This window comes from Apteryx mantelli, chromosome 2, assembly GCF_036417845.1.
Source record: "Apteryx mantelli isolate bAptMan1 chromosome 2, bAptMan1.hap1, whole genome shotgun sequence".
Classification (NCBI taxonomy): domain Eukaryota; kingdom Metazoa; phylum Chordata; class Aves; order Apterygiformes; family Apterygidae; genus Apteryx; species Apteryx mantelli.
The window spans coordinates 68,640,046-68,649,494 of record NC_089979.1 but is presented as its reverse complement, the minus strand read 5'-3'; the positions used below and the strand labels follow the sequence as shown (position 1 = coordinate 68,649,494).

General features: G+C 42.8%; 1 protein-coding gene across 1 annotated transcript in view; it reads left to right on the top strand.

Moving 5' to 3' along the window:
• Window positions 1–289: 289 nt before the first annotated feature.
• The window catches only part of F13A1 (coagulation factor XIII A chain), a 61,092-nt gene continuing 51,932 nt past the window's right edge, over window positions 290–9,449 (top strand). Inside the window, exons 1-3 of the mRNA XM_067290828.1 lie at window positions 290–357; window positions 1,526–1,674; window positions 7,947–8,135. Of these exons, the coding sequence (XP_067146929.1) occupies window positions 1,527–1,674; window positions 7,947–8,135 (337 nt within the window). The 5' untranslated portion in view covers window positions 290–357; window position 1,526. The remainder of the gene's footprint in view (window positions 358–1,525; window positions 1,675–7,946; window positions 8,136–9,449) is intronic.

Here is a 9,449-nt window from a genome sequence, read left to right as displayed (position 1 = left end):
TGCCCTCATGCCATGAGCAGCACTACTCAGTCTCACTGAAAACTGAAACTTCTGTGCCCAAGCTGTCTCCTTAGACCAAGTGCTCTGAAATATTTCTGGTCAGTAGGATGGGGGTAAGACAGGCAGGGAGAGGGAAGGAGTAAATGGATGTCACACAAGACGTGCCAGCAGTGGTGACAGATCCTCTGAGGTGGTGTGGGAAGGGCTTGGCAACCCTTTCAGCACTTCCCTATTGCAACAGGAGGGAGGAGGATATACTGAGGTTACTTAAAAGCCCCCAACTTTTTCCAGCCTTGTATTGTACTTAAGAAAATCTGAGAGGGAGAAGGAAAAAAAAAAAGACTATCTGAAAAGAAGGTACCCTTGCTAACAGAAAACTTCCTTTAAGCGCTTACTACTATCAAATAATTGCTACTTTTTGTATTGCTGTTTTCAGGAGCTTTGGGAAGAAGCTGTGTTCTCAGGCATGAATATTTTCTTAGAAGGATGGCATGGCTCTTTCATTGCTACATGCTTACACTAAATAGATGTGAAACCAGTTTTTGACTACCTCAAAGAGAAGTCTCTGAGCAGCCTACATCTGAGATTTCCCTTAAGATTGTTAGCGAGAGAGAAATAAGTGGATAAGTGCTTTCCATTCTTCTTTTTCTTTCTTCCTTTCTTTTTTTTTCTTTCTTTCTTTCTTTTCTCTTTTCTTTCCTCCTTTCTTTCTTTCCTTCCTTCCTTCTTTCCTTTCTTCCTTCTTTCCTTCTTTCCTTCTTTTTCTCTTTCCTTCTTTCCTTCCTTCTTTCTTTTTTCTTTCTCTTTCTTTCTCTCTCTCTCTTTCTCTCTCTTTATTTCTTTCTCTCTCTCTCTCCTTCCCTCACTCTCTTCCTCTCTCTTTCTTTCTCGCTTTCTCTCCTGCTCTCCTTCTCACAAGCTGATTGTCTGGGTGTTGGGATAGCTCTTTAGGTATTGGGTGTATGTGTGTATAGACCCAAAAATATAATATTCCAGCAATCATCCACAAACTGTTGTAGGCTGTAGTATTTGGGATGATTGCAGTATAACATAGAATGTCATTTTTATTGGTGGAGATTGTGTGTGATGCACTTTCTGGGGATATAATTCACTATTTAAGAGACCATAATGCTGTTTTGAAGGGTGGGGGAGTGAATAAATTTCCACCTTTTATCCTGGCCTATAGAAACTCTCAAATGTTTTGAATGCCCTGCTTCTCCCAGACAAATACTTTTGTATGTTAGGCTTCCTTTTCCTTCTCCCACTCCCCCCCTCCCCTTCTTCTCTTATTCACGTGTTTTGACAAACACAAAATGCCTTCCAAGCCTTAGGGAGCTGTACTCCATCATTAGACTGATGTTTTCTGCCTCTCAGTTTTTATTTATGTGAGTCTGAAAATGTGTAGCTCACTGGCACCCCACACTGTTTTTGGTTTCTCTCGTCTTACATGTGCCATGCTGGCTCATGTTCTCTTTTTCCTTGCATTCTATCTTTCTTTCACGATATTACAACATTTTTAATACAGGATGTCTGAAACAACAAGCACCAAAAAAGAGGAGAAACTCCCTCTGAATTGGAGAAGAGCCCTTCCATCAAACAACTCCAATGCTGAAGAAAATTTGGTCCCTGAAAGGGAGGTTTTTGGACTGATACCTAGAGGATTTAATCCAGAAGGTACAGTGTACAATTAAGATATAAGTATATTTTTACATCTTCCATACTCACTTCTGTCTAGGTGTATGAGTTAAAACCAGAACACTTCTGGCTTAATTTTCTAATCTGTGTCCTACATGCTTCTAGAGTTTGTTACATGTGATGATGTCAAACGGCTTTTACTGCTACTCATAAAAAAAAAAAAAAAAACTATTAAAAACACCTGTGTGAGTGGAGATATGACCTCAGTTTATGAGTACGGAAAGTGATGGGTAGGGAAGTTGAGTGACCAGGCCTCAGCTTGAACTTTGAGAGTAGTTAAAATGTAAGAGCAGGTTTTCCCAATTTTTTTACAGTCACAGGATCACTTTAGGATGAATTCCTCAAGTGTTTTAAATTGAAGGTGAGTGTTTCAGAGCCAGGTTGGATGAAGGCTTCGCTTTGTACAGTTGGTAGTGTTGGTCACTGAACATCGGGGGTGAGAGAACATAGAAAGAGGGATATAGTTTCACAACCAGTCAAAGTTGTCATAACCTGTCACTGCCACCAGGAGAGGTGGTCCTGCCACTGGCCACTTTTTCCCAACTCTGTATTGGCCCCAGTACAGCTGCAAACATCCATGTAGTTGGTGGTTAAACAGGTCAGGACACTGACGTGGGTTAAAAACAGTCCAAGAAAAAAGTAGAATAAAAGACTGATTTTATTAGGGTCTGGTTCTAGGTCTGCCTGGTTCAGGAGTGCCTGTGACTGGGGTGAAGTGAAAAGGAGGAGCCTCTCCTTTAACGGTCCTTCTGGTGTGTGCAGCCTAAGCTCACTGCAAAGCTACTGCAGATGGTGACTGGCAGGGAAAACTGTTGCTAGATGATCAGCTCACTCTGAAAAATGACTGAGAAAATAAGATGAATCCCCATGTTTTTCATCATTCTTTTGTGAAAAGTGTTTCAATGATTTGGTTGGGGAGACAAAACAGTATCATGTAAGGGACAGGGCAAATCAGCCCACATTCTCAACATCATCTCTTTGGAGTGAACCTGAAAATAACAGATAAGAGTTGGATTAGAAAAAATTGGGATAAGCCCCTGAATGAGTCACCAACCAAATAATGTTAATTTTTTAACCTATTTGAAATTAATAGCAGAACTTGTTGAATGTGGCAACTCAGGACGGACAGACGTAATAGTACTTAGTGCTCATATGGGACTTTTCATCCCAGATTCAAAGAGTGCTTAATAAATGTGCACAAGCATGAATTACTGAGTTTTACACATTGGCAAATAGACAAAGAGAATTTAAGTGACAGGCTTAAAGTTTTATTGGGAACCATTATTTCTGTAATCCTAATCTGTAATCCTTAACCACATGCCATCCCATTTTAATGCACACTCTTCTCTTTAAAAAACATTTCTTTAAAAAATGTCTTAGCAAGCCAACCGGCATGTTAAGGCTGTAGAAACTTCACTTGTGCCTTTTCAAACAACTCTGTGGCTTTGGGGCAAGTATGTGTGTTTAAATTGTTGAATGTAATGTAGTACAGTTCCTGCCTAGATAGCATTTCAAACCCAGTGTGCTCAAAGAAGATGAAGATGGGTAAGGATGTGGGTTATCTGGAAGGAATGCAGTCTGTAGCTAAAGTCTGTCAGTACCAGGGGGAAAATTCCTATTGCTTTTTTAAAAAGTGCTTCATACCAGGCTCTGAATGAAGTATGATGCTGGTGGGCCGGAGTTTCATGCTTGTCGGAAATCCACTGGAAACTTAGGAATGTCAGGTCAAGTGAGTTAAGGCAGGAGCTTGACATGTGCTTAAGGTGATGCTGCTGGTGAGGAAAAACAGCCCTTGTCCAGTGCAAGAGTTTGTGTGGCCACAGGATAAACTTGGTAATGGGACTGATATGGCTGAAAAATAAATTTGCGCACAGCAGCAAGACCCTTATTATACAGCTGCATCAGCTCTGCTATCTAGTTCAGCTACACAGTACTTGTGGCAAAAGCATGCAAGGGGTGACATGGAGCAGGGAGAGAGCTGGGAAGTGAAGGAGCAGGGAAGGAAAGGAGCAGGGAAGGGAAGGGAAGGGAAGGGAAGGGACGGGACTACAGCAGCCTTCCCGTTTCAGCGCACATCAGCTGCAATCTAAGACTGTGACATCAGTTGACATTAAGTGTGGTCCCTGGACACACAGTTTTGGTTTAGGATTTTAAGCCATCTGCCAAAGCACATAAAGATTTCTAGCTTGATGCTTTCTACATGCAGCTTGGACTGGGACTTAATTTCAGGAGCTGAGCCTGCCTGTAACACATGCGGTGTTGTGCTTGTGAGACAAAGTGAGAGTCTGTGGGCAGAGCAGGAGCGGCAGGGAATGGCAGGGCTCTAGCACGGTGAGCGTGCTGTTGAAGAGGACTGCTTGTGCTGCTCTCCTTCCCCTTCTGCTGCACACCTCTACACTTCTCAGTCACCTAAGTCTTTTGCAATGGCTCCCAGATTTCATTTTCACAGCATCCTAAAAAAAAGCAGTCAAATGCTTTTAGGCCTACTTTTATGCTGAGGCGTTTCCTAACCTTTGGGATAGGAATCAGACACCTGCTATAAGCACCTAAGTGTAGGTGCCTGCACTTGTGTCAGATCATAGTCAACACAGACCCAGGCAGTCAGTGGAGGTGAGGGTATAGTTTGGCTGGGCAGTGGGTGTATCTTTCAGCGTGATCTGTATGCTTCTCTCAACTCCACTGACTGCATCAGCTAGATCTCACTGGCTATAATAAGAGGTTACATATCAGACTCACATCATTTAGATGCCTAAATTTAAAGGATTCAGTCTTGGGCTGAATCCTGCCCTTGATCTGTACAGTGTAGGTGTCTACAGCTGAGATACTCACCCTCATTTCCCTTGACAGCCAACAGAGAGAAACAGGCATTTTTAGGGTGTGATTCATTTGACCTATTTTAGCTACTACTCTAGGATGAGGTAAACTGTATGTTTGACTAGCTCTCTGCTGACACCCACTTCTCCTCAGTGACTTGCTGAGGGATGCCGGGGCCGTCTGCTTCCCAAGCCCCTGGTCGGTGGGCTGCTTGCCACTTCCCCTGCTTGCTGCGTGAGCTCTGCTTATTTGAAGGAGGAAGAGTTTAGTGAGGAGAACATGTAGCTGAGTGCTGCTTTAACAAGCCTGTGTCTGTGAATATGCCTGCTCTGTGTCCTCTGCCTGGCTTTTCCTAGCCAGAACATGTTATGAGTGGGCTTGACGCCTACTGCCACTCGGTGGGTGACTCTTAGCCTTGTGGCCACACAGCCCCACAAACTCCCCACTCACCCTCCTTTGCAAAGTTCTCGCCAGGAAATCATGCTTCTCCTACCAATAGAGTGATGAGCACCTCCTTTGGAAACTCCCACTATTTGGTTTGTAGTGCACAGCTCCTTCTCTCTGGTCCTCCAAGAAAGCCTAATGTTTGAAAGCTATCCTTTTTAATGACAAAACATCTCAAACTTGTGCTCATTTGTTTCCATGAAAGTTTAAAATTATAAAAGCTTTAAGAAAGCATCAGACTATTGCCTCTCATGCAGCAAATATGCTTGCACTAAATAGCAGACTAGACTCTGGGGTAAACCATCAGGTGGACCTGACTTCAAAGAAAGCCCTCAATGACTAGCTGTCCCTCATGGACACAGAGAGGCAGTGTCATGTGCAGTGCCCTGAGCCTTCCCTTTGATCACACCCTGGTGATGATGTTAGAGCATCCAGTTACCCTGCTCATGTTTTAGCCTCTGTAATTTCCATTACTGTAATTAGCACAGGCTCATTCACAGGTCGTCTTTGCCTGGTGACCTCTGAGTAGTTCATTTTAAAACTAATAGTGAAAGTGAGACTTTTTTTCTGCAGATGTGTATGGCTGTGTTTTGATGGGAGCTTTGTAAAATCCTGAGATAAAATGAAGCAAATGCAGAACTGACATACTGGGGTGGCTCAGCTTTGACCGTTTCTTGAAGGGGCTAACTTGGAAACAAAGGACTAGGTCACTATCTTCTGTTATTTCAGAACACGAGCTAAAAAGGCAACAAACCCTCAACTAAGTTTTTATGTCTCCTTGGAAGGAGGAAGAAGCTGTGCCTAACTTGCTGATAGTTTTCCCCCTCACAGAGCCCCAAGATATGCAGCTTTTACTTGGAGTGTTTTCAGCCTGGGAAGGGGCAGGGGAGACAACAGGAAAGGACCGCCCCCACACGCACGGTACACTTCTCCAGTAAACTCCTGCCTCACATAATTTATGAGCTTTGTCAGCATTATTGTGAGTAAGCAGTGGCAAGTTTTTGAGGGAAGGAGTTGAAGACATGCCCCACCTCATGCAGAGACAACAAGAACGTAATTACTGAGCAAAATTATATTTAATATTTCACACAAAAACCATTTCCCTAACTTCAGCCAGCACTAAAGCCAGTGGGGATCTACAGAAGTTACTCCAGAAGCCAAGAGAATTGAGCAGAGAATAACATTAACATTGCACTAGGACTTTAAGCCTGCTGTAGGATTGAACGGAGTATTCCAGCCTCTCTGTAGATTAGGTTTGTCAGGAAGCTGGTGGTTTTCTGTTCAGTTCTACAGGGTTTTTCCATGAAAGGATCCTCATCTTACCCTATCCGCAGGCAGTTTCTTTTACTTCTGTTTCCGGCAGGACGGTGATACACAGCAGATAGTGACAACGCACGAGAATCTCCTCCTGCTCCCTCTCCACTAGCTGTTGCCCAAGCCCAGGGCTGGTTACCTTGGCAGAGGCAGGAGAAGGGCCGTTTTGGTGCCCCGGTGGTTGCTGCCTGCACAACTCCACTGATGTCCTGCACACATCCCCACAGAAGGGCAGGGCTAGTCCGTACATTGCTGTAGCCTTGAGGTTTTCTGCCAGCTACGGAGTGGGTCTTCTACCAGTCCAGAGCCTGGCTATATTCAGTCTTCCTACCTTCACAGAAAAGCTGTGTGCGAAGCTGTTATACAAAGTTCTGTGAAATGGGTCGTGTTTAGCCCTCAGTGACCTGAATGTTCAACTGAGAACCACCATCACGAATACACAGAGCTCCACCAGCTGCTGTAAACATGTACCTCTTTTTTCCAGGCATGAGTTTGGCTTTGTAATCTTTGGTATAAAATACAGAAATTAGCTAGTTTTGTCAGCACCTGGAAATGCAAGCTGAGAGCTGCAAATCAGGCTTTACTCTTCTGTCTCTCTCCTCATGGTAAGCAGTAATGGCCCTACAGGCAGGGTTTTGATGATTATCTGCCTAAGCATGTATGAGAATGATGTCCAGTTTATTTTCATATGGTTGCTGTGTGTTAGCTTCACTCTGAAGCCAGTGGCTACTACTTAAATGTGCACAAGGAAGGAATATTTGTTTGAGAAGACTCCCATTGTGAAGATTCCTAGCACAGTATAGTCATTCAGCTAGTGGTGACTGCAGGTACCTTTTGTTTAACACGATGCCACCCCGCACTGGTCATTAGCAGCATGGACTAACATCTAGCAGTAGTGGACTATAACCCTTTATGTAGCCCACATTTGAAGGGTGTGAGACATGTACTTTGCCCATGCATGTTATAGATATTTCCTGCTGTCTGCGTGTAACTGTATTCTGTACTTACATACTGTAATGTTATATTTAGTGTTTATGAAAGATGCTAATAGCAGTGGAGGTGCACTGAGAAGTTCTGTATAGACACACACAATAGACCAAAGCCTTATTTAATACAAACAATCCAGCTCTCAGCTAAGCAAGATCGTTAACTGCCTCACAGGCTTTTCAGCATTTGGTAGTAGTTGTGCTTTAAAAAAGTTAATGTATTTAGCATCACAAAACCCCTGTGAATTTGCATTTTACAAATAGAGAGCTGCAGGAAGGGAGACGTGAAGCCGCAGCTGTCAAACATCCACCGATTTTATTGGCAAACTTGTGACAGCAAGGCCCAGACTTGTAGAAAGCTGATGCCAAAGGAAAGACGGAGCACAGCTCTCCTAGGGAATATTCGGCTTTTTACCTGTAGGTCCCTGTCCCTTTGGCAATTGCTTACGCCATTCACTACATGCCTTACAGCCTCTGAGACAATGGCAGGTGAACGGAGAAGTTAAAGTTCATAAATCCCTGCCCAGCCAGGAGGGTATAAGCCCCAACAGATCCAAAATGGTCCATTCAGTGGTGCTTTTCTTGATGAGACCGTGCTGGGGAAGGGGAGAAATGGGCCTCTAATGACTGTGATATCAATGCTGACATTCAAACATGTTAACTCTTTCCCTCTCTGTTTGTGTGCCTCTATAGATTACCTGCGTGTTGTGGATATCCATATGTTCAAAGAACCCCATGAGATTAACAAGCAACAGCACCACACTGACCAGTACTACAGCCCTAAGCTGATAGTACGTCGAGGACAGCTTTTCCAAATCCAGATTGATTTCAACCGACCCTACAAGCCAGGAACAGACAAATTCTGGCTGGAGTATTTGATAGGTAAGTGCCTGGCAAAGGCTCTGTCATATCAGCAAAGTAAATTTTAAGAGTCTCTCATAAACAGGAAAACATTAGTACTTAATGGCTGCATCTTTTCCTGTTATGATTGATAATCCATAAAAACATGCTTAAACATAGGCAAAGAAATACTTTTCTAAACACGATCTGAATCCTTATTCAAAAAAATCAACAGAATGACTCGTGAGAGATGAAGGAGCAGTATTGAGGCTTTCTATTTAGCAAGAAGCTGTACTTTGCTGGGCTGCCAAAGTTATCTCTTTTTAATGTTGAATGACAATGTGAAAGGTAGGTGGAATGGGAAACACCTAATCATTAGTGTTTAGGAGATGCAGGGAGGAGGAGTCTTGTTTGAGGCAGGAGAGATGACTATGTATGAACTGGGAGAACAAAACATTGTGTACGCTAGGGGAAAAAATCACACTGAGTGCAAGAATACAAGGCCTTGCAACTTTGCAGCCTGCATTTACAACCAACCTGGTGACAAGGAAGAAAATTCAGAGATAGTAGCTTTGGACTAGAAATGTACTCAGGGTGATATCAGAGGCTTTTCTGAATTACTGCAGAGAGAGCAAGAAAACATTTTCCATCTCACTAAGAGGTCTTCATCAGAGACCCACGTCCTAATGTACATGTTAGCTTATTGAAGGTATAGGACCAGAGAAGGGCATGACTTTGCTAGAGAAGGGGAAAAGCAAAAGGCAAAGTCTCCCATGAAAGAGTGTTGCTTCCTGTTGTGCTCCAACGGTATCTCCAGTGAACACTGCTCCATATATCACATTTCTGGGAAAGTCCTAGTTTTATCTGGAGTGATCTTAGAGTTTCTGTGTTAAGACATCAATGTTCCTGTTTTAAGCTCTTTAGAATAGGTCTGAATTGATGTTTTAATTTACTTTCCTGAGCGATGCAGTTCCAAAATTTGTAACATTGATTTTTTTCCACTGTTGAATTGTGATGATGTGGCCATTTATTAGATTTGTTGCCTTTTAAAGCTAGATGGGCGTTTATCTCTTAAACATATGTGCAGCGAAAAGGTTACTGTCTGCACATTTTTTTCATGGATCTCTTCTTTCTAATTTAAATTAAGGTTGGGAGGCATGTTATGACAGTCCAATGAATGACTGGCTGAACAGGCACAAGTGCCTTTAAAAATTTAATATGCATAGATATCATTAATTCTTTTGGGATTTAATTAAATTCAAGACTGTTCCCTTAATCTTGATATGTTTAAAACAAACAGCTGTAGCAAGAAATGGAAAATGGAACATTTGTTTTTTATTGCATTGTGTGATGTTT